Source organism: Sturnira hondurensis, unplaced genomic scaffold (genome assembly GCF_014824575.4).
Source record: "Sturnira hondurensis isolate 20B ecotype Veracruz unplaced genomic scaffold, ASM1482457v3 Scaffold0005329, whole genome shotgun sequence".
In the NCBI taxonomy this organism is placed as follows: Eukaryota; Metazoa; Chordata; class Mammalia; order Chiroptera; family Phyllostomidae; genus Sturnira; species Sturnira hondurensis.
The window spans coordinates 10,010,586-10,036,860 of NW_028077960.1; the positions used below are offsets into that span (position 1 = coordinate 10,010,586).

The 26,275-nt window shown below is 34.0% G+C and overlaps 1 protein-coding gene across 1 annotated transcript in view; it reads left to right on the forward strand.

Moving 5' to 3' along the window:
* MDGA2 (MAM domain containing glycosylphosphatidylinositol anchor 2) overlaps positions 1-26,275 on the forward strand; it is an 847,781-nt gene that overhangs the window by 798,520 nt on the left and 22,986 nt on the right. Inside the window, exons 12-14 of the mRNA XM_037047200.1 lie at positions 452-472; positions 18,010-18,165; positions 18,649-18,807. Of these exons, the coding sequence (XP_036903095.1) occupies positions 452-472; positions 18,010-18,165; positions 18,649-18,807 (336 nt within the window). The remainder of the gene's footprint in view (positions 1-451; positions 473-18,009; positions 18,166-18,648; positions 18,808-26,275) is intronic.

Consider the following 26,275-nt stretch of genomic DNA (forward strand, 5'->3'; position numbering starts at 1 on the left):
ATACATACCATGTAATTTTCACCAGATGCAGGTAATGGTAAAAAACTAAGGTGTAATCTGTGTTGGATAATTGCTTTCATTTTTAAAACATCTAGATTATATATTGACCTAATGTCAGCCTCAGTTTTGATTTCTGGGATTTGTTTAAAATATTGGTTAAGATGTAAAATACTGGTTAAGATATAAAAGGTCATCAACTCCATTTTTTGGAAAATGACAAATTCCACATGCTATTAAGCATTGATCTTTTGGGTACTTTCAGGCTGTTATTGCTGAGCTCCAAAGTGGATTCTATTCAACCCCCTAGAACAAAATGGATTGCAGATATAATTCTCCATGGGCACAATGGGGAAGATCATTAAGTTTTGATGAAGAACTATGAAACACTGATTAGACTTTTATTTATAACACATTCAAGCCATGCTAACATTAGTTTTTGCTTTTCTTGTAGCTCCTGTTAATCCTCATTTGAGTAAGTATATTTTTACTTTAAAAATTGCATTGTATTTCAAAATGAATAAACTTTTTAAAATTATAAATATATAAATATTATTGAGCAACTGTTCTTACTTGGTCTAAAATAGACTATTTTTCCTTTTTATTGCATTTATTGGGGTGATGCTGGTTAACAAAATTATACAGGTTTCAGGTACACTGGCTTAAAAACAGTAAAACAGGCATTATATATAAAATTTAAATTTTAAAGGATATGGTTATAAAGTCAAATTATTTAATATTGTTATCAATATTTATATTTTTCTACATATTGAGCCATTTACCATAACCTGCATGACATTTGTTACTTGTGTACCCGCAGAAAATTGTTTTCTTCTGTGGCATTACATATAACTTTTATTGATTTTATTTTTCTTTAATTTTTAGTTTTGATTCTTATATCCCTTTCATAAAAGACTATTATTACTTAGAAAATTGGTATATGAATGGTTTAATCAAGATTTTTCATGAATCACTATTCTATATCCCAATTTTATGAAAAAAGAAGCTAATCTGGTCACCATCCTCTTGATAATATATCAAATCAAAGTTAAGAATAATTTTTGTCTCCTATTTTGTGTCTGAGAATATATTGTTTTTGGATAATGAATCGATGAAGAGCCCCTTTACCATCTCACCCCCGCCCATCCAACATTCTCCTTTACCTGTACTTAGGGAAGAAAGCATCCAAGTCTGTTTTCTTTATTTCCTTTTCTGCAATGGTCTTTCACTCTGACAAAGAAAACTACAAAATTTATTCTTGCTGTATTGTCTACCAAAGATCTTCTTTTACTTCACTTCTCCATATTCAAATTATTCTATGGAATAATTTTATAGTTCTCTGTTTACATATTACTTTCATGTGTGAAAGTATGGTTAGTCATCACAAATGACACTTTAAAGTGGATAGTATCATCACCCCTTTGAGGTTCACTTTTCTTACAAGGTTTAGCACAAATAGTCTTCCTCCACTAAATATTTCCTCTTTCTGATTTCCATAACAATTTACCTTCATCTATGTGGTAAACTGTTGTTGATTTTCTCATATCCCCCAGTAGATTATAAAATACTTGAAAAGCAAATCTGCTTCTAATTTCTCCCTGTATCTTAATATCCTAGTGATTATCACAGCATCTCACCTGTAGCAGGTGTTCAAATGATTATTTGTTAAGAGAACAAATGAATGACAGTTTCAGGATGAATTAATTGCATAAATAAGATTCTCCCTAACTTCTCCCCATGGTGCTATTGATTGTTAATTACTATATTTATTATAATTCCTTTTAAGGTAAGTTCTCTGACTGCACACTTAGTAGAAATGTTGAAGAAGAATTTCATGGGAAGATTAAAACTAGGTACAGGAAAAAGTTTACAAATATTTCCATTCAAGAAAAAAATTTGCACAGCTTTTATCAACTGAAAAAAAGCACAAATAAATGTCTAGTAGAGGGAGGGTTTGCTCACAGATTACTTCAATACAAAATAGTAAGTATTATTAATTTTATAACAAATGAAAATTTTTTACAGAAGAGATATTTGAGCTGGGGTCTGAAAGATGGATAGAGGTCCCTTAGGTGAAGGTGAACAAAAGCATGTCTGTCATTGCAATGAAGGTCATGTTCTGACAATAATAGAGCAAAGCTCAGCATACCTGCAGTATGATGTTTGAGAGTTACAGACACCAGAAGTGTGTATTAAAGATAGACAACTTATAATTTGAACACTTCTTAAAAAGCTTGGATTATTTAAGTCATAGTTACCAATGTCTCTTCTTCAACAAGCATTTTATATATAGTCAAAGATGATTGGATTTTTTATATTTAAAACAATTCCCAGCATCACTTTCTAGTTCAAACATTTCCATTACCTGTGTACTTTTTCATTTTTAATGAATATTCAATATCGTAGAAACTGAGAGTTGCTTAGAATAAAAAGTTTTTAGTAAACATTATACAATAATAATATAAGTTAATAAAAATAATAAGTTTTATGTTATTGAAGTTGCATTATTCCTTATTTTTTAATTTTAATTGAATGTATCAAGGTGATATTGTTTCAAAAAACCATATATTTCAAGTATACAACTCAATAAAACATCATCTGCACACTGCATTGGGTGCCTATTGCACCAAGCAAGGACTCTTTCCGTCCACACTTTCCCACCCTTTCCCCACCTAAACCTAGCCCTGACCCTACTTCCTCCTGACTATCACCACACTGTTTTCTGTGTCTGAGTGTTATATATATATATAGAACATCTCTCTCTCTATATATAGAAGATATATATATAAAAGATATATATATATCTTTTTGGCTAATCCCTTCACTTTCTCCCATCTAGTCTCCTAACACCCCTACCCTCTGACATCTGTCAGATTATTCCATGATTCCATGTATCTGTTTCTGTTTTGTTCAACAGTTTATTTTGTTAAGAGTCCACATATAAGACAGATCTCATTTGTCTTTCTCTGACTGGTTTATTTGATTTAGTATAATAAGCTCTAGGTTCATCCATGCTGTCACAAAGGATAAGAGTTCCTTCTTTTTTATAGCAATGTAGTACTCCATTGTGTAAATACACCACAGCTTTTTATTCACTCATCTAGTGATGGGCACTTGGGCTGTTTCCAGATTCTCACTGTTGTAAATAAGCTGCAATGAACATAGTGATGCATATATTTTTTTCAAATTAGTGTTTTGAGTTTTTTCAGATATATTTTCAAAAGTGGAATTACTGAGAGAAAAAGCAATTACATTTTTAAGTTTTTGAGGTCACTCATACTGCTTTCCATAGTGGCTGCACCAGTCTGGATTCCCACCAAGAATCCACAAGGGTTCTCTTTCCTCCACATCTTTGCCAACACTTACTGTTTTTTTATTAATTGATGACAGCTATTTTGACAGGTGTAAGATGATATCTCATTGTGGTTTTACTTTGCATCTCTCTCTGATAATTACTGATGAACCTTTTTTCACTATTGGCCATCTGTATTTCCTTGGAGAAGTATCTATTCAGATCTTTGCCCAATTTTTAATTGAATTGTTTGTTTGGTTTTGACTTGTGTGAGTTTTTTATGTATTTTGGAAATTAACCCTGTATCAGATGTATCATGGGCAAGTATATTCTCCCATTCAGTGGATTCACTTTTCACTTTATTCATGGGGTTTTTAGCTGTGCCAAACCATTTTAGCTTGAAGTAGTCCCATTTGTTTGTTTGTTTGTTTTTTCCTTTGTTTCCCTTGCCCTAGGAGATATGTCAGAAAAAAGTCTGAGAGATGTTTGAGATTTTACTACCTATGTTTTATTCTAGAATTTTATGGTCTCACAACTTATTTTTAAGTCTCTTAGCCATTTTGAGTTCATTCTGGCATATGGTAGAAGTTGGTGGTCTAGTTTCATTTTTTTACAGGTACCAGTCCAGTTCTCCCAACAACATTTATTGAAGAGACTGTCTTTACTCCATTGTATGCACTAATCACCTTGATCAGATATTAACTGACTATAAAGATATGGGTTTATTTCTGTGCTTCTCTACTGTTCTGTTGATCTATTTACCTATTCTTATGCCAGTACCAGGCTGTTTTGATTACTATGTTGTTGTAGTATAGTTTGATATCAGGTGTTGTGATCCTTCCAATATTTTTTCTTTTTTTTTCAAGATTACTGAGGCTATTCAGAAACTTTTCTGGTTTTATATAAATTTTCAAAATATTTGTCCTAGATATGTGAAAATGCTATTGGTATTAAAATAGGAAATGCATTGAATATAGAGATTACTTTGTGTAGTATGGACAGTTTAATGATATTAATTTTTCCAGTCCATGAACATGGTATATGCTTCTCCTTAATCTATATCCTCCTCAACTTTTTTCAGTGTTGTATGGTTTTCCAAGTATAGGGTTTTTATCTCCATAATTAAATTTATGACTAAGTACCTTGTGTTTTTATTGTTGTAATAGTAAATGGGATTATTCACATAATTTTTCTTTCTGATAGTTCATTATTGATATACAAAAATGCAACCAATTTCTGAATATTAAAATAAGCGAATTTGGCAAAGCAGCAGGAAATCAAGTTTCCTGCTGCTTTGCCAAATTCGCTTATTAAATCTAGTAATTGTTTGGTGGAGTCGTTAGAGTTTTCTGTGTACAATATTGGGTCATCTGTGAATAATGAGAGTTTTATATTATCCTTTCCAATTTGAATCCCTTTCATCTCTTCTTTCTGTCTTATCATTGTGGGTAGGACTTCCAGAACTATGCTGAATAAGAGTAAGGAAAGTGGACATTCATGTCTCTATCCTGATCTTAAGGGAAATGCTTTTAGTTTTGCCTACTGAGTATGACGTTGGCTGTAGATCTGTCATAATGTCCTTTATTATGTTTAGGTATCATCCTTCTTTTCCCACTCTGCTGAGTTTTTATCATACATGGGTTGAATTTTTTAATCAAATACTTTTTCTGCATCTATTGGTAAAATCATGTGATTTTATTCTTTATTTTGCTTATGCAATATATATCAAGTTTTACTGATTTATGAATATTGTACTAACCTTACATACCTATAATAAATCCCACTTGATGATGATGTATGATATTTTTATGTATTGTTGGATCTGAATTTTCTATTTTTTACATTTTTTAAAATAAATTTATTGTTATTCAATTACAGTTGTCTGCATTTTCTCCACACCACTCACCACCCCCAGCCAAACCCACCTTCCCCCCTTGCTTCCACTCTCCCCCTTAGTTTTGTCCGTGTATCCTTTATAGTAGTTCCTGAAAACTCTTTCCCCCATGATCCCCTCCCCATCCCCTCTGGGTACTGTTGGATTGTTCTTAATTTCAATGACTCTGGTTATATTTTTTTTGCTTTTTTCTTTTCTTGATTATGTTCCAGTTAAAGGTGAGATCATATAGTATTTGTCCCTCACCACCTGGCTTATTTCACTTAGCATAATGCTCTCCAGTTCCATCCATGCTGTTGCCAAAGGTAGGAGCTCCTTCTTTCTTTCTGCTGCATAGAATTCCATTGTGTAAATGTACCATACAGCAGGATACAAAGTGTATTTTTTTGGAGAATTTTAAAATCATGTTCATCCAGGGATATTGTTGTATAATATTTTTTGTAGTGCCTTTATGTGGTTTGGAATTAGGATTATAATGGCCTTATAAAGTAAGCTTGGAACTCTCCCCATCTATTGACAATTTTAGAATACTTTGAGAAGTTTAGGTGTTAGCTCTTCTTTGAATGTTTGGTAAAATTCACCTGTGAAGCCATCTGGTCCAGGACTTTTGTTTGCTTAGAGTTTTTTGATTACTTCTTCAATTTCATTCATTGTCTGTAAAGGTTTTGTGATTCTTACTGATTCAATTTCAGAAGATTGCATTGTCTTAGAAATTTATTTCACCCATGTTGCCCAACTTGTTGGAGTATAGTTGTTCATAGTAATATCTTAAAATCCTTTGTATTTCTGTGATGTCAGTTGTCACTTCTCCTCTTTCATTTCTAATTTTATATATTTGGTCCACTATTTTTTTTCCTGAGGGGTCTGGTTAAAGTTTATAAACCACATTTACCATATTTATCGTTTGAAAGAACCAGGTCTTTGTTTCATTTGTGTTTTGTAATTTTTTTAGACTCTATATAATTTACTTTTATTTTGACCTTTATTATTTTCTCCTTATCTTTACTCTGGGTTTTGTTTGTTGTTTATTTTCTAGGTCTTTTAGGTGTGATGTTAGATACTCTACTTGATATATATATATATATATATATATATATATATATATATATATATATATGTATATTAGGTATGTCTGGAAAAAGTCCAACCATTGTTAATATAACAAGAATGATTTGCATGAAATTGATGTAGCCTAGCAACCAAGGAGAGTGGACTGGAATGCACATGTGTGAACAGTGACGACTTCACTGTACTAGTCAGTGTGGGTAGTAGATGCTGTTGAGTGAGCATGTGTACTCTGTGGCTGTCACATTCAAAATGACTGAACAAGTACAGTAATGAACCTGCATCAAATTTTAAGTTAACCTTGGATATTCCTCCATGGAAACCATTTGGATGATTTAGAAGGCCATGACTATGAGTAACTGGTGATTGGCAGCTTCATCACAGCAACACACCGACTAATGCATCATGTCTTGTGCAGAGTTTTTGGTGAAACATCAAATCACCCAGGTGACTCAGCCTCCCTACAGCCCAGATTTGGCATCTTGTGACATCTAGCTTTTCCCAAAACTAAAATCACCTTTGAAAGGGAAGAGATTTCAGACCATTGATGTAATTCAGAAAAATACCATGGGGCAGCTGGTGGTGATTGGGAGACCTGTGTTAGGTCCCAAGGTGCCTACTTTGAAGGGGATGGAGGCATCATTGTCCTATGTGCAATGTTTCTTGTATCTTGTATCTTCTTCAATAAATGTCTCTATTTTTCATATTACATGGCTGGGTACCTTCTGGATGCACCATATGTATTTTGCTTCTTGAGTTAGGCCTATAATGTATGTACTTCCTTTTCAGGATCATTTTCACTGTGTCCCATAAACTTTGGTTTATTTTGTGTTCATCTTCATTTGTTTTCATGTGATATTTTCTTCTTCCTTGAACCCATATTTTAATTCATTAATTGTTTAATAACATGCTATTTAACCTCCATGTGTTTGACTGCTTTTCAGTTTTTTATCATAGTTGATTTCTACTTTCATACTATTGTGGTCTGAGAAGATACTTGATATGATTTCAATATTCTTGAATTTGTTAAGACTTATTTTGCGTCCTAACTTATGGTCTGTCTTTAAGAATGCTTCATCTGCACTTGAGAGCAATATGTATATATATATATCCTGCTGCTACTTTGGGATAAAATGTTCTGTAAATATTACTTAAAATTCATTGGATACAGTGTGTCAATTAAGGTTATTGTTGCCTTGTTGATTTTTTGACAGCAAGATTAATCGTTGATGAGAGCAATGTGTTAAAATCCTCTGCTATGACTGTGCTGCTGTTGACTTCTCCTTTAATGTCCACTAAGATTTTCTTTATATATTTAGGTACTGCTATATTTGGTGCATATATATTTACACGGGTTATATCATCTTGTTGGATTGATCCCTTTAGGATTATGTAATGACCTTCTTTGTCTTTTGTTATGGTCTTTGTTTTGAAGTCTCTATGTTAGATGTAAGTATTGTTACCCCAGATTTTTTATTTGTTTCCATTTGCATGGAATATTTTTTCATCTCTTAATTTTTAGTCCATGTGCATCTTCCATTCTGATGTGGGTCTCTTGCAGACATCATATCTATGTGTCATGTTTTCTTATGCATTTATTTCTATCCTATATCTTTGATTGGAGGATTAAATCCATTTACATTTAAGGTTATTATTGATAGGTACTTATTTATTGTTATTTAATTCTTTATAACTATGTTCCTATCTCTTGATTTCTTTTTGACTTTCTTCTTAAACCAGACCCTTTACACTTCTTGCAATTACAGTTTAGTGGCAATGAACTCCTTTCACTTATTTTTGTCTGGGAAGATCTTTATTTTGCCTTCACTTTTAAATGATAGCTTTGCTGGGTAGAATAGTTTTGGTTGTGGGTTTTTGCATTTTTTGTCACTTGAATATTTTATGCCAATCCGTTTTGGCCTGAAGTGTATCTGTTGAGAAATCAGCTGACAGGTTCATGGGAACACCCTTATAGTTAACTAATTACTTTTCTCTTGCTGCTCTTAAGATTATTTATTTTTCCTTAATCTTTGTCATTGGAAATATGATGTGTTTTTCTGTGTTTCTTGCTTCTTGAACTTGTGTAACTTTTTCCTTCATCACGTTGAGAAGCTTTCAGACATTATTTCTTCAAACAGGTTTTTTATCCCCTTTTTATTTTCTTTTCCTCTGGTACCCTTATGATGTGGATATTGTTACACTTAATGTTTTCCCAGAGGTCCTTTAGACTTTCCTTATTTTTTAAAAAAAATCCCTTTTCTTTCTGATGCTGTGCTTCGGTGCTTACTATTATCTTGTCTTCTACATCACTAGTTCAATTTTTTGCTTCATCTAATTTGCTATTGATTCCTTTTAGTATATTTTTATTGCAGATAGTATATTGTTCATTTTTGACTAGTTCTTAGTTTACTTTTATTTTTTTAAAGCCTAGACTGTTTGTTTAAGTTGTCACTGAGATCATTCACTCTTCTCTCAAGGTCCTTGAAAATCTTTATAACCATTGTTTTAAACCCTGAATCTGGTATTTTGGTGGCTTTTGTCTCATTTAATTCGTTTTTTATTTAAAAAAATTTTTAAAGATTTTATTTATTTATCTTTAGAGGGTAAGGGAAAGAGAGAGGGAGAGAAATATTAATGTATGGTTGCCTCTCATGTGTCCCCTGCTGAGAACTGGCCTGCAACCCAGGCATGCGCCCTGATTGGGAATCGAACCACGATCCTTTGGTTCACAGGCCTGTGCTCAATCCACTGCGCTACACCAGCTAGGGTGTCATTTAATTCTTTTAATTGGGATTTTTCTTGTTCTTTCATCTGGGGCATATTTGTCTTTCCTTTCTTTCATTTGGGGCATATTTGTCTCTGTGTTTTAGGTAGATGTGCTATGACTCTTAAACTTGTTATGATGGCTTCTGTGAGGCTCAGTGGCACCATCTTCCAGATCACCTGAGCTTTGTGCATAGGAATGTTTCTTGTGGGTTATGTGCACTCTCCTGTTATAGTTGAGTCTTGAATGCTGTTGACTCTTTTGTGGGTGGAGTTAATCCTTCAGGCTGGCTGACTATAGGGTAAACCTTGATCACTGTGTATGAGATGCTGTGCCCGGACTACCCACCAATGTGGGGTTTCTCTCAGCAGTTTGGTGCCTGCTGCAATCCCCCTTTGGGGGCACCACTTCTGTGAGTAGGTGGTTTGAGCTCTGGTCTGGTCTGAAGCCCGTACTTGTGTTGGTTATGAGTCCTTCTGGGCAGGGTGGAGGTATAGGTCAATGTCAGACATTGTGTGTAACTAGTCTTGGGCTACTTGTCAAAGGTACCACTCTGTTCACTGTTTGTGTCTGCATCTACTGGGACTGAGTGTGTCTGGGAAGTTTCAATTTTTGTGTGTCAATTTCCTTCAGCTTACAGCTTTGGGCAGACCTGTAAAAGGACCAAGGTCTACCTGTCGCTACTTCACCTCCTCCTGAAGTTTCCCGTTCTTCCTCTAGAGGCTTCTGAATAAAGACTGTAGTGTGGGCCAAGGCTGGCTGCATCCCACAGATACACTTCTACAGGTTGCAAGCTCAGTAGGCAAAATCAATTGGAGTCAGCAGGACAGAGTTAGTGGGTCCCCTATGTGCAGGTCGCGTGGCCAGGTACTCAGTGAGGGACAACTGTCCTCTACTTCAAAGCCAAACCATTTTTTCTCTACCAGTATCCAACTCTAATAACCTCAGTAAGGAGGCACACTGCAGTTTCACATTGAGTACAACTAGACACTCCCTCTTCAGGACAAACTTAGCGAGACTAAGCCACTGGGCTTAGGGGAACAGATCAAAATAATTTCCCACGGATTCTGCTAGTGCAGCCTGCAGGATAGGGCCAAACACTTTATCCTGGTTCCAGATAATAGTTTCCAAGAGACTCATGCTCTGAATGCCCCACTTCTGAGCTGCTCTCTCCCTCACCTTGCCATGGACCTGAGCTCAGTGGGATGGGGTATCCAGGACTTGGAACCGCAGACCCCAACAGTCTTCTGTCAGAGGTATTATCTGCAAGCCTATAAGAGGGAGATAGATGCATCTCCTTCTTTCCAGGGTAGTGTGGGCTGAGCTTGCAGGGGAGATTGAAGTAGCTCCCCACCGCAATGTAGTCACATACCCCAGCACCCACATGTCTGATTCCTGGACAAAAGCTTTCCCAGGAGAAACACGGCAAATCTCAGCTCTACATGGCACTCTAGTCCTTCATGGCTGAACTCAGAAGACCAGGATCAGGCAAGTGATTCAATAGGTGGTAGGGTGTGTTGGCTGTGTGCTAAGGATTGGGAAGACTAGTCCCCTTTCCAAAGCCACAAGGTTTAGTCATTATGTGAGTTTATACCAAGAGCTTCCCCAGCAAAAGAGGCCCCTACAGGTCACTGCCACAGCAGGCAGAAGAATCCTCCACAGGACCTGAGCATGATAGACCATCACCTTGCCAGCTGTCAGAGACCAGGCAAAGCATTCCTTTGGCTGGTGCTGTAGCGATAAGAGTGCTAGTCTCTGGGAAAGTGTTGCCTGGGTCTCTCAGGCAGACTGACTCCTCACTGATTTTCACCACCAGGTGCTAGGTGGGCTCCCTTTCCTGTCTGTGTTGTTCTGTGTTGGAGATCCTTGTGTAGGGCTCAGATCCCCATGATCTTGGGAGGAGGGAGTTTTCCAGCTGTAACACCCTCTGGCTTCTTAGCCACTGTCCCTGGACAAAGGGAGCCAGACTTTTGTCTTTCTTACCAGTCTCTACATGGCTTCTTCTGTAGATACTTGGTTATAATGTTTCAGTTCAGCTAGGGTTCAGTTGGTTATTCAGGTTGATTGCTCTATAATTTAACTGTAATTCGATTTGGGACTGGGAGCGAGTTCGTGTAGCTTCCACCTATTCTGCAGCCAAATTTGAATCCCATTTTTCCTTATTAATTTATTTATTTAACCCTGCTATTGCCTTCAGGTCCTAAACACACATGAGAAAATGTTTTATCTAACACAGTCATTTACTGTACATTCAGCCTTTTAATAAATCAGCCAGATATTTTTCAATAAGAGATGAAAATAGGCCAACATGTTTTGTTTTAGATTTTTGCTATGGAAAGTTAATTTTTCTTTCCCTGAGTTAGACTACTTTTCTCTGAGCTACTCTTCTTAAGCACTGTGTTATTTTTCATTTTTGTCATTTATTTTCAAGGTATACTTTACATATTACACGAAAGTCACCCCTTTTGTGTAGACCTATCTCAGAGCTGTTGACCAGTCCATGTGGCCGCGTAGCCAAAGTCCCAGCACCCCCAACATTCCCCATGCTCCTTTGTAGTTGAACCTCTTGCCCAGCAGCCCCTACCAAACTTTTCTGTTACTACAGTGTTGCTCCAATATTTTAGTTAGGTAATATATTATTGTTTATCCTCCACATGTTATTAAAATATACCTTCTCAGTAATGATGTTGTTAATAAAGTTGCAGAGAAAATGAAAATTAAACAGTTCAAGGAAAAAACATAAATAAGAAGAAAACACAATTAAAAGGAAAACTCCTGTTTTGATTCTAAGTTATTTCATAACATAAAGAAAATGTTGCTAAATCTTATTTTTATTGTTATTTCTAATTATGATTAACAAATTTTTATAATATCATTTTGCAATACTTCTTCCAAAAATTATTGTCTTGATATTTAAAAATATTTGAAATACATGTTGGAAAAATTATAAATTATAGTTTATCTGAAACAGCTTCTCAATAGGAAAAAATAATTTTAGGACTTTAATAGAATATAATATTACACATATATTAATATGATAATAAATGTGATGTGAAGTTTTATATGTTAGGAACAAATCAAACTAATCCTAAATTCTCTTTTACATTTTACCAACTTACATAGTACTGAAGTGAGCTTATCCAAAATGTCCACTTCCAAAATATACAGAGTAATTTAATGAAATTTTGTTATAATATGGTTTTTCATTAGGCCCAAAAGGTGCATTTGTTAAATTTAAAAGCAAGGGTCTTCTATTTATTTTTTTAAAGCTTTTGAGTGTAATTTTTAATGGAAAAGAAAGTTGGTTATTCATTGGAAGAACCAGGTTCTACAGGCTGCAATAGGCACCAGCAATGCCCCTTTGTCCTTTTCATGTGCTGTTTGTTGCCTCAGAAATGGGACCCTCAGACCAAACCTGAACTTAGCCTGGTGCTGGACTCTGGTAATGAAAAAAAAATATGAAATCTGATTGAAATGAATTCTTGGGTCTCTCAATTATCTCAGTAATGATGTTGGAATTTTGTACTGTAAAGAAGTTTTAAATTTTTTGAAAAATGTATTTGGTTCTGCAATCTGTAAACTTGTTAGAATTTAAATATTTTAGAAAGTTATTTTTGGACTTTTTGGCAGTATATTAAAGAATATGAGTACAAGTATTTACTTCGATTACACATTATAGAATATCAATCCAAAGTTAAAACTAATAGACAAATTTAATAAAGTGGTATGACACAAAATCAACATGCAATAAACAATGCCTTTTCTATACACTAAAAATGAACTATTTAAAAATAGTTCAAATTTAGAATATCTCCTTGACAATCACAACAAAAAGAATAAAACAATAACAAACTTAGTCAAAAATCAAATACATGTATACTGAAATTATAGCACATTGTGAGTAAATTAAACACACAAATATGTGGAAAGATATCCTGTATCCATGGACTGGAAAAATTAATATCATTAGAATGTCAGTGCTACAGAAAATGATCTACATATTCAACTCAATTACTATCATAATATCAGTTGAATTCTTTATAGAAATAGCAAAACAATACTTAAGTTCATATGGGACCACAAGAGACCCTAAATAGCGAATGCAATCTTGAGCAAGAACAAAGCTGGAGGCACTACACTTTCTGATTTTAAAATATGTTTCAGAGTCATAATAATCAAAGAAGTTATTGGTATAAAAATTGATATTTAGACCAATGGAACAGAAGAAACAATCCCAGAAATAAATTCATAAATTTATGGTCAACTGATTTTTTTCAAGGATGTCAAGATATGCAATGGGGAAAGTATAGTATATCTCCAATTAGCCATTACACACTGTTGGCAGGCATGTAAACTGTTACAGCCATTAGAGAAAACAGTAGAAGGTTCCTCAAAGAATTAAAAAATAGAACTACCATCCATATGATCTTACAATCCAACTTTTTGTTATAAATCCAAAGGACATGAAATATAAATCTTTAAGAGGTTCATGTAATGTCAAGTTTATTGAAGCAGTATTCATAAGAGCCAAGATACTAAAACTATAGAAATGTCCATGGATGGATAAAGTGCAGGATATGTATACAAGGGAACATTATTCAGCAGGTTATCCTGTCATTCGAAACAACATGGGTAAACCTGGTTCATTACACTAAGTGAAATAAGCCAGATGCAGAACAAATACTGCATGATCCCATATGTGAAATCTAAAATCGTCAAACTCAGATGCTGAGTGTAGAATGGTTGTTGCCAGGAAGGGAGGGGGATGGGAAATGCAGCTAATGGGTAGCCGTTTTCAGTTATGTAAGATGAGTCAGTTCTGAAGAGTTAATGTACAGCATGGTGACTATACTTAACAATACTGTACTGTATACTTGAAATTTTCCAATAAGCTAATTGTGAGCATTCTGACCATACAGAAAAAAAAAACAAATCAGGAAAAATAAAAGAAAGGTAATGGCTGCTGTGATGGTGTGGTGAGTGATAGGTACATTAATTCACTTGACTACGGTAATCATTTCAAAATGTATATTCATACAGAAACATCAAGTTGTACACCTTAAATGTATGCAATTTTTATTAGTCAAGTATACCTCAGCAAATCTGAAAAGTATAAAATAAAAAATACATAAAGAGGTTAAATGGGACAAAAAGGCCACGGGACCAGAGAGGACTATTGGACATCAGGCTGCTTATCCCTGAGTTCTGATTCTTTCTTCACCATATTAGGATTGATTCAGGGAAGGAAAGCACAGTCTTGGATACCATATAATGGCAAATATTTCAAATATCTTTATTTATTACCATGCGGTCCCTGAGAGTCTTCCAAAAATCATATGGTAATTAGAAAACTACTAAAAATTCAAGACAAAGTAAATTTTCAGTTTTGTACCTTGGTGAAAATCCCAAACTTTATTACTTTTCTATTTTTTGAAATCTTTTAATATTGAAATTGCATTGACTTTTGGTAAGATTTTATAGATAAGAGCATTTTCATTATCTATGAAGATATCCTAATTTCAATAAATATTTTTATTAATAGACTTTTTGTATATGTGTATAGTTACCTAATATAAATTGACAGGATAATCACAAAGCTATGATGGCTGTAAATAGTGTTTCTTTTCATTTTTGTCTGGTAACTTTTCAAAAAATCTCTCTAGTAATAGGTTTTTCACTGTAAAAATATATGTTCATAGAAGCAATGAACAATTGAGATTGTTTGTGCATTTTAGTCCAGTTAATTGTTCTTGTCTTATATCCCCTTCAAATTTATTGTAAATAGTTTAGGTCATATATAAAATAAACTAAATTATGAAAAATTTTAGGCATATGTGAAATTATAGGCATGTCTTAACTTTTCATAAGCTGTATTGTAGCTTAATGTTGCTATGAGAAACTTAAACTCTCCAAAAATTTGTTTTTAAAGGCACATATTTTTTCTTTAAATTGTTTATTTATTTATTTATTTATTTATTCATTTATTTTTTGAGAGAGGGGAAAGGAAGGAGAAAGAGAGGGAGAGAAACATCAATGAGTGGTTGCCTCTTGCATGCCCCCTACTGGGGACCTGGTCTGCAACCCAGGCATGTGACCTGGCTGGGACTGGAACCAGTGACTCTTTGGTTTTCAGGCCGGAACTCAATCCACTGAGCCACACCAGCCAGAGGAAATTTTTTCTTTGTAAATAAAGCTAAATTATATTATACAAAATATATGTTTAAGTATTACTATAAAATTTATTATACACAATTTTCAATAATATCCAAAAATAAGTTTGGCAGAAGACTTACAAGCTGAAATCCTCAATCAGTACATTAGATCCCATTAGTGTATAAATATGTAATTAAGAAAACGAAAACATTTAAAATCAAACATTAGCCTTATTATGATTCCAAAGTAGCAACTAAAGGAATCTCACACCATGCCTGAAAGATATCTGTCCACAAATGTAACTAACTTCTGTCACCAGCATTAGATCTTCAACTGGGAGCATGAAGAGGTCATGTCCTGCTTAGTGTAAGATCTTGGGGCATAAACATATATTAGTAAATATTTTATGTGGAATATTGTTTGTCCAGAGATGTACTCAGTTGCAAACCCCTAAATGTTTGTATTCCCTATAAACCATCTTACTCAGAATATACATTATAAATAAACACAGCAAATGAAGTACAGTGATTCTTTAATTTAAAAACAAAGGCAAAACAGAAACTAATTCCTTAAACTCAAATGGAAAGCTTTCTATTTTACTTCGATTTGTAAATGCCAACTGTTTCTTTTCCTCCCTTCTCCTCTCTCTCTCTCTTAATTATTACAAGAAGAGTTAACATGAGATCTACCTTCTTCACACATTTTTAAGTGTACAATACTATAATGTTAAATACAGGCACAACACTGTATAGATCTCTAGGACTGACTCATCTTGTATAACTCCAGTTTATACCCTTCGATCAACATTTCCCCATTTCCAAATCTCCTCAGCCTTTGACAACCTTCACTCTAAATACTTTCTCCTTCTATGTATTTGACTTTTATTGGATTCTACATGTAAGTGATATCATACAGTTTTTGTTTCTGTGTCTGGCATTTTCACTTAGTATAACATCCTCTGGTTTCATCCATTTTATTGCAAATGGTGGGATAGCTTTAATTTTTTAGGCTTAAAAATATCTCATTGTATATATCTGCCACAAAAATTTGTATCTATTCATTTATAGATAAAATGCTTAGGTTGTTTCTATATCTTGGCTACTGTGAATAACACTGCAGTGAACATGTGAGTGCATATCTCTTTTGAGGTACTGATTTAATTTTCTTTGGCTGTAGATTTGTAAGATAGATTACTGGATCATATGGTAGTTCTATATTTAGTTTTTTTGAGGAACCTCCATACTTTTTTCATCATAGATGTATCAATTTACTTTCCTGCCAACACTGTACAAGTACCAAACTTTTCTGATAACTTTATAACTTTAAATCATTAAGTGATACCTCCAGTTTTGTTCTTCTTGCTCATACTTTTGTGTTGTCAATTTGGGATCTTTTGTGGTTTTACATAACTTAGAAAATTTTTGTATTTCTATATAAAATGCTATTGCTATTTTTATAAGGATTGTGTTGATCTGTAGATCACTTTGGGTAGTATGAATATATTAACAATATTAATTCTTCCAATCCAAGAATATGGGTTGTCTTTTTATTTATGTGCGTCTTTTTATTTTTTATTAGCTTTATAGTTTTCAACATATAGGTGTTTTATTTCTTTGGTTAAGTTTATTCTTAACTATTTAATTCTGTTTATGATATTGTAAATGGTATTATTTTCTTAATCCCCTTTAAGATAGTTCACTTGTAGTATATAGAAACACAGAGTAATTCAGGGCATTATCCCAACTGTAAGGGTTCCACTCCCAAAGATACATAAGTCTAACCCATAGTAGAGAGGGAAAAAACAAATGTCTCTGTTTTTTAGATGTTTGTATCTCTATGAATTCCATGAAATCTGCAGTCAGTTTTGACTTTATTTTTTAAAACTTTAGCTGAACTCAGCCAAAGTTTTCTCTGTGAACCTCACAAATTAGTATGACTGCAATTTCATAGAGTTGTAATGAGTTTGAGTAAAACAATATAAACTAAACTATCTTAAATTTTTCTTAATTAAGGATAATTTTAATTATCTTTCCTATTAATTAGGAAAGACTAGGATTATTATCTAGTGGACATCATCATCTTTATCTACTACTGTATTTCAAACAGGTTCATTTCAGTAAGAAAACACTCAAAAACCTAGAAATGTTACTCCCAGCCTCTTTTCAGAGACAATTGAAGAAAGCTCTCCTCTGAACTGGTTGGGCCTGAACATAGCATGTGACAGGCATCCAAAATCAATCTCCATCCTTTCACCTGGTCTTCATAAAGTCTTTTCATTACTTCATTTTTAATTTCAAACATCTGGCAAATCCATATTCGAATACGGAAGATAACTACTTTTTAAAATAATTTTTCATTAGCTCCCCCTAAGTAAACTTCCATTCGTGCAGATGGCCATACACAAAAGCATTTCCAGACATGACATGAAAAATTATAACCTCGAGATATACAGCTTTCACATGCTTCCAGGTAAATTTTAAAAGATCATTTTTTAATTGACAGCTTAGTTTGAGTTGTTCCTATCCTGAAAAATGAAAGTTGTGAAAATTCTTTAACTATAATTCAAGGGTAAATTACAGTCTTTAATTTTAGTTATCTGAATATTTCAGAGAAAAACGGTTTGGATCATTTAATAAGTGACTGATTTATATATTAATATTATTTTTTTCATTAAAATCAAATAATTTTATGTTTAGTGGTAATCTTGTACACAATTATGCCTCTGATTCTATTATTGCAATCTTGCATTGTTATTGCTTAATGATTTAAATTTCTCCTGGAAGAATATTGCAGTTTGTGTTAACTTAATTAATGATAACCACATTACTTAAATTTTGTTAACAGGAGAATTTCATTGTGGATTTGAAGATGGTAACATTTGTTTGTTCACTCAAGATGATACAGATAATTTTGACTGGACAAAGCAAAGTACTGCAACAAGAAATACAAAATATACCCCAAACACAGGACCTAATGCTGACCGTAGTGGCTCCAAAGAAGGTATGAGGGTGTGAAGTGTGTTCAAACCAATCGTACTCCATCCTTGGAATGTTAGAGATGTGATTATTGTGAAATGCAAGAGAACATTTAGCTGTAGATTTGAAGATTTGGGAATAAAATATTAAAATCTTATGTACAGCATCAGTAATTCACATTTTTCCAAGATTTGTAGACATTAATTTTGTCTACAAATTCTGAGAATTTGTTGACATATAATTGAAAGACTAGGATTATTTTTTTTGAAAATTTAAGTGTAAAATTCTAATTTTTGTCTTAAATTTATATACAATTTAAACAATGTTACCTTTAATTACATAAATCATTTATTCTTTATATTATACATGTACAGATTTATAAATGAATGCAAATCTATCAATCTGTACTTGTTTGAAAACTCTAAAACTTATCAATGATTTCAAGTTTCATGTTCTATAGTAATAATAATAATAATATGCTTAAACATTTTATTGTGTCTTTTCAAAGGTTTTTATATGTACATTGAGACGTCTCGACCAAGACTGGAAGGTGAAAAGGCGCGACTTCTCAGCCCTGTGTTTAGCATAGCTCCCAAGAACCCTTATGGACCCACGAACACTGCGTATTGTTTCAGCTTCTTTTATCACATGTATGGACAACATATAGGTGAGATGGCAAGAATGCCCTTGTTTCTTCTTCTAAAGCATGCCATCTCTAAGAAGGAAAGTGTTCCTGAACACATAGAATTAAATCAATTTTATTCCCAGAATATCATCATTGACTTTACGTAACTTACCCATAAATTAAAAAAATAAGGTGTTAAGAATGATCCCACATCACGTCTTAATTTCCCCAATTTAGATTAGAATTTGAAATTTTGAAACATTACCTACCTTTTCTGGAATCCTAATTCAGGCAGACCATCAATACATTAAAGAGCTCATTATTTATGAGCTCTTCTTGTGAAATTTAAAACCAGTGCAATTTAGATTGCTTCTTTTGAAAAACTTGCTTGAATTATCACTCAATGTGTATTAACGAATAGGAAAAAAGAGTACTGTCATATTTGGAAAACAGTACTTTAGCACCATGTACACACTCAGAATATCAGTGTGGGTTTTATAAAGTGTACAAAACACACCTAATTTGAGTTATTGACATCCTCGGTCCTGAAGGGCATACAAAGATGAAGATGCACACTCTGTTCCTGTAGGCCTTGTGAGAAATGGAGGGTAAGATGAGTAAGTACACCATTGTGCTACGCAGAAACCAAGAACTGTGAGAAAGAATCCAACCAAACTGTGGTCAGGTGAGGGGCAGAGGAAGTTACACAAGTTTACAATTCTTTATGTGTAATCCTAAAATTTAAAAAACTGAACAAAATTATTTTTAATGTAATTATTTGGCAGTGAGTGCTAGCTGGCTGTGCATGTGTTAGAATATCACCTGGACTGTTTATATAGTCTTCATTTAGCCTCATGCATGTGAACATTTGTACTCTTTGCAGCAAAAATATTGTTATGATTAATTACAGATTCTATTTGAGATCCTTCTAGGCGATGTCATGTAACATGAGATGTACTCTTGCAGCTTTCTAAAATAAGGAAAATTCTCAATGGTGAAGTAGTGAGACCAACAGAGCTTAGACGAAGTATTGTTGATCTGTACGTAGTTAAAGAATAAGGCAATGCTTTGGGACATAGGAAAACATGTCTACAAGGGACAGGTACATTTTCAACAGATAGAGATGAACACAGAAAATTAAGACACTGGTAATGAGGATGTAAAGTGTGGGAAGTTGAGATGGCATGATATTGTGTCAATACAAGTTAATAAAACTAATAATAAAATACAGAGTCTGGCACCAAGAACGTCCCCTTTTTTATTACAAAATATTTTTATTACAAAATCATAAGCAAGTCATTCTGTAACATAACAATAACACACTCAAGCATACCATATAACATTTTAGGTGAAATGTTCAAATTCAAACTACAAACTATTACACCCATATTATTACTCTACCAACCACAATCAAGCAGGTGTTACTTTTGCAGGACACTGTACATATTTTTTAAAAACTTATAAAGTCATGGACATGGTTATTCACTACCGACTCTACTAAGTGAAGTAATCCTAAACATTGTATAAAAATGAGCATCACTGTCCACCTTTTACAGTAAAGAAAAACTGAACCTGGGAGAGTTTGTATGAATTGCAAGCAACTGGGATTCAAACTCACAGCCAGCACTATTAAGCCATTTTCTTCCCAGGGGAGCCCTAGGGGACAACCTAAAAGGGCACCCCTCATGCATCCTCAACACGAAGCCCGGAGACCTGGACTGGAACTTACCTGTAGCACTCAGTTATATGTAGAGAAGTCATTTAACATGTCTAGATCTTTGTATCATCACCTCTGAAAAAGGAATAATAGCTCCTATTTCAGAAATGTGTTATTCAAGTTAAATGGATAACACATATATGTGATAACACATATAAATTCTTCTATCACTGTCCTTCTATCACATAGTAGACACTCAGTCTTATGTTACTTTGAATCTCAAACAGCAACAATAACAGCCAATAATATAGTATTAGCTAATGTTTATGGAGTACTCATCATGGACCAGGACACTTACTCCTAACATGTCATGAATTATTTCTCTTAATTTTTACAATAAAAATTTGTGCTCATTAAAATCATTATCCTGTTTTATAGAAAAGAACACCAAAGCACGTAGCGTTTTAATTACTATGTCCGTCAAACTTACCATAGCCAATAAGTAGCAAAGCCATAAAACCAGTCTGGGGAGCCGGGCACAGAGTTTGCCTGCTTCCATTCTGTGAGGGAGACTTGATGGTGTCGGGAAAGTTTAGCTGATTCAGTAGATGGCGGGGAGATCTTACAGATTTTGTCCAGACAACAAACACGATGAGGTCTTCGATTTGGGAAAACAAATCAGATAGGAGTAGGTAACATCCCTGAGAACAGAACATAAACTAGAAAAGCAGTTAGAAAGCCACGAGAGTAGCCATGCATTCACTGCAGCCTGTCCTGTGAAAGGAGACAACCTCTCCACTCTTGCCACACCACCTTATTGATTTCGAGATTTGTGTCTTGTTATAAGAGCAGGGTTAGCTCAGGTCTAATTTTTTTTTTACTGGAACACATATATTTTACGCACTATTTTGAATATAATTCACGGACTCTCCCTTCTTCTGATTTACCTTGGCAGGGGCATGTTTTAAATTGCTTTTTCAATTAAAAAAAATCAATATTTTGAATTACTTTAATGAGTAAAAAATTTATTTACCTATTTATAAGTGGATATCCTTTCAAAATTTCTGCATATTATTTATGCTGAGTCCCAAGGTAATTTTAATATGTTTTTAACTTCACAATGGTTATTCTTATCCTCTTTATTGCCAATGGATGTTCAGTTGATTTCTGGAAGAAGGCAGTTCTTTAGTTCTTCCTTCTTCCCAAACATTTTACACACTGATTCCTGTGACATTTCTGTGCTTAATCCGACGTTGCATATATTGGGGCACTTGAGTCCCTTTCTGCAGGACACAGTCATTCTTCTCACTAAAATCTAGGGAAATGTACTTGTCTTGGATATTGACTAATCAGTGAGCACTGGATGAGGGAGATATTGTGTAGCCAAAAGCTTCCCTCTCTGCAAATATTATGCCAAGACACTCATTCATCTGTAAACCTGGGGCATTTAGAGTCACTGGTTTTACAAATTAAAATATTAGTCTTATTGATTCTTTGGGAAATTCATATCCAAAAATGATTTGTCTTGAATTTCTAATAGCCCAATCAAAATTCTAGTAATTTACTGTTACTTCTTGAGTAACAGTAAATAACTCTTGTTGTTTTACTGTGACTAACAGATAGTATACCATTGAGAAAATTCATCATTTTTAATAATACAAAAATTGATGATGACTTATACATTACTTAGAAAAGAGATTTCTCTTTGAAATGAAGTCAAATATGTGTATTATTTATTGCTGCATACCAGTTCCCCTCAATTTCTGCACCTTAGAGCAATAGACATTTATTATCCTGGTTTCTGTGGGTCGGGAATATAGGTATGGTTGAGCCAAGTGCCTGTACCTCAGGGTCTCTCATGAGGCTGCAGACAAGCCAGCTGTCACACAGGTCTGGGTCTAATTCGAACATCTGACCTGGAGAGAATACACTTCCAAGCCCGCTCACGTGTTTTTCTGGTGGGCTCTCTCCCTCACAAGTGTTGCAATAAGGATATTGATTTCTTGCTGGCTGTTGGTCCAAGGCCTCTCGAAATTCATTCCCACATGGACATCTCTCTAGGACGGTCTCATGGCATGGCAGTGGGCTTTCTCCAAAGCAAGAAATGTAGGAGAGAGAAAAACACGTGCCTAATGCTTTTTATAACCTGATCTCTGAAGCGACATCCAATAACTCTGCCTTACTGTATTTATTATAACTGAGTTAGTAATTGCAACCCACACTCAAGGGGAAGAAATTATACAAGAGTGTTAATGATAGGAGGGTGAAGCCATTAAGAGATTTCTTAGAAGTTGTATGAGACACTTATAATTTATTGTTAGTTAAATATTTATCAAAATTGACTGAAGAAAAAATAAATGAAAGCTATTATGTGTTATCCTTTAAGGATATTGTATCGGATATTGTATATGATACACTATCTGGCTATTGACAATAATATGATTATTTCAGCAATCCTCAGGGCATTTGATTTTTAATCAGTCAACTGGATTTCTAATGTTCTTGCAAAGAAATTGAATCTCATATGAGATAGACCATAGGATATGACAAAAGCTTATTAAAACTCGGTAAAATATGTACTTCATTTATTTCTAGAAGGAAGAATGTGAAATATAAGCATCATATCATGCTAAGAAATAGAAGATAAAGATACAAACGACACTTACGAATGCATTCATTGAACTTGATAAGAATCATTCGATAAATTTGTGACTCCAGAAAGCTAGTTTCATTTTGAAACAAATGGCAGGCAAGGAAGAGGAATTTGTTAATGAAGCCTACTGCCATGAGTCACAAGGGTGAGGAAGAAGTTAAAAAGTTAAAGAGTTGGTGGTATGCAAGGGCCTAGTTTAAGAGAAACCAGCGTTTATGGCAAGGGATAAGTTTAAAGATACAAAAGGCAGAGGGAAGCGATATTTTTGAAGATGTGGGAATTATAAGTATTTGTAGGAGAATCACCTGTGAAGAATGGAACTAAAGTCACTTCCACTGAGATGGGAAGAATGTGACTTTTGATACATTCGTAGATGCAAGAACAGCAAACAGATGTGAGAGTTGCCTTTCTAAGAGACTCTACTTTCTTTGAAAAATAATGCAAAGTTGCATTTTCAAAAAAGTAGACTGTTTTAGGGGAGTACTAAATGGAAGCAAAATTGAAGAGTGATAGAGAGCTGGAGAGTTGGAGACTGGAACATCAGTCAACATTCTGAAATTTGTTGTTTGGTGTAATGCTCAGTCTGACTCCCCATTACTTTTTGTGCATATTACTGATTGCCCCGCCAACTGATTTCCTCGCTGTCTCTTTGGCCCATAGTTTCTGGGGGTAAAGACCATTCTGTAAAACTGGTAACATAAAGACCTCAAATATTGTTGCCCTTCTAGCTTGAGAGTCTATTCCAGTCATGTATGAAATCTCCAAGTTGAACTGTGTTGACTTGGGGGCCTTTTCCTGTCTTCATCCCACTGAATGGTATGTTTGGGGGGTGGGGAGCAGACACATGTCTCTTCACATCACACAGAGCCCTGCAAGTGTAAATATTTTTCACATCTTATACATATTTATAAAGTAGATTAATGTTTTTTAACCATCTTAGTAACTCATTTGTTCCTTCAGAAGTCAACTCAAGGACATCGGCTCAACCTCTTGCCACCCTCCTTGCTCCATCTCTCCCATCACATCAGGTGCACATTTCATAATGTCCGTTACCCTGACCCTTGGTATTTGAGAGTGCTAGAAAAATACGGAAAGAGAAAAAAATGGAAAGTATGGCATTTAGATTGGAAACAGAAGGTCTTCGTCAAGAACCTATGGATGAGTTTGGGAAAAAAGAGAGAAGGGAATCATGACTTAATCTGAATTTCAACCTAAGTGCTCTGGTAGCCACAGCATTGAGAAAAGCAAAAGTGTCACATATCTGTTGCCTATTGAAACAAAGAAAACTTTATCTTTGTAAAACTACTCTTAGTAATACAATGGACAATAACTTTACTTAGTACTTTTAGAAAAATATAAAACTCATTGAAATAAAAATTTTAGATGTTGACAGACAGTACTACACTAGAGAATAAAATGTGTGTTTTGTGCTGAAATATTATGGTCCAGTTATGTCACCTTATGATAAATAATGGAATATAGAAGTAAAATTGAATGAATCTGTAAGTACCCTCCAACTGAATCTCTCTTCATAAGATATTGCAAGTTATCTTTTGTATTGAAACCTTCTTGGTGCTAGAATTCAAAGATTTTAAACTGAAGGCTTCAATGTTCTTACAGAAGATACAGAGAAGGCAAAGGTGACAATCTTTTGCATGGTTTTAGAAGTCTGATTTTTATTCTTATGGTCAAAAGCCATATCTTTTCTGATTAGAGTTAAAAACTGAGATCCTTGCTTACAACTGATATATGTCTCTCAAATAAAAAATTTTCTCACCTATTTTTCCCTTGGAATTAGACATCATATGAAAGACAGCTTAAGCCTTTTAAAAATCTTAAGATAAGGTACCATGATGTTAGAACTTTGACTATATTGACTATAGGAGGAGAACAGCAGGATAAATATATAATTTTGAGAGACTTGCATCATGACACATTATTAGAATTAAATTTCTTACAAAAGACAAACCCTAAGTAGCTGAGGGAATAGATGAGGTTATTTAGTACTCTCCATTTGAAAATTAGAGGATACCAAACTATGGGCTGTTTCATAATAATTGATATTAAGTTACTCTTTCTGTTTAGAATTAGTCAACACTTTCAGTGAAGTCTTGTTTGCATTTAATATTAATAGAGCCACCATCATCAGTGTAAAAATAATGCTGTAGGTAGGAGACATTCATAATAATTTAACATTAATTTCTTAAATTAATATGCATTTTAATAGGGGGTTGGATAGAACCTACCTATGATTTATTACCACTTATAAATATTACAAACACTTGTCACAGACCCTCTAATACCAAAATATGTAATAACTGGTTCATTTACCTTTTAATTTCCTGGTTTTAAACCACTAACTACCCCCACATTTATTTTCCTTACATTTAATTACTCACTGAAGATGGGCTCTCAAACAATGTATATTAGAACTACAATGTTTAAACCACATGAATGCTTTGACTAGGAAAGGCTGGTGTTTCAAAATATACAATTCCGATTTTTAGTGTAATTAATGAAAATATTAGTTATCAGTTAAATTAACGGTAAGAAAATGGGTTAACTGATTGTGTTTCTTACAAGTGTACCCAACTTTTACAACTAACTTCATTGAAAGTGTAAATTTATTGTAATGAGTATTTTTACCCTTAGGTCTTGAAGTCATTCATTTTCGTTCAGTAGAACTGCACATGTGTGTGCCTACTGTTTCTTCAGGCTTCTGCAGAGACTAAAATAGAACTGTGGTAAAAAGTTCTTGTTCAACCAATTGTTTATCATCTGTTTGGGGTAACAGATTATACAATAAAATAAAATTCAGAAAGTACTGTCCATCGAAATACATGGTGAGCTCCCGCTATGGTTGAACAAAGGAGAGAACACTGAGAACAACATAGTTAATATAAATTTTCTATGAAGGAGAAGAAATGCAAAACATCCTTCAAGAGAGTTCAATAGTAAGCAGAAGGCAAAGATTAAAGAATGTGAGAACTAGAAAAAAGGCAACAGTGTGAGAGTCTAGAATCCTGTTAAAGACAGAGTAGGGAGAGTGGCAGTGTTTCAGGAAAATTTATTGGACACAAATGTGGAAATTCAGCTGGAAACCAAAAGGCAAGGATTGACTGCAGAAAATGAACTGACATTTTTTATTTAAGATATTGCAATCATATACTGAGAAAACTGTGTATGTTATGCAGCCCTTT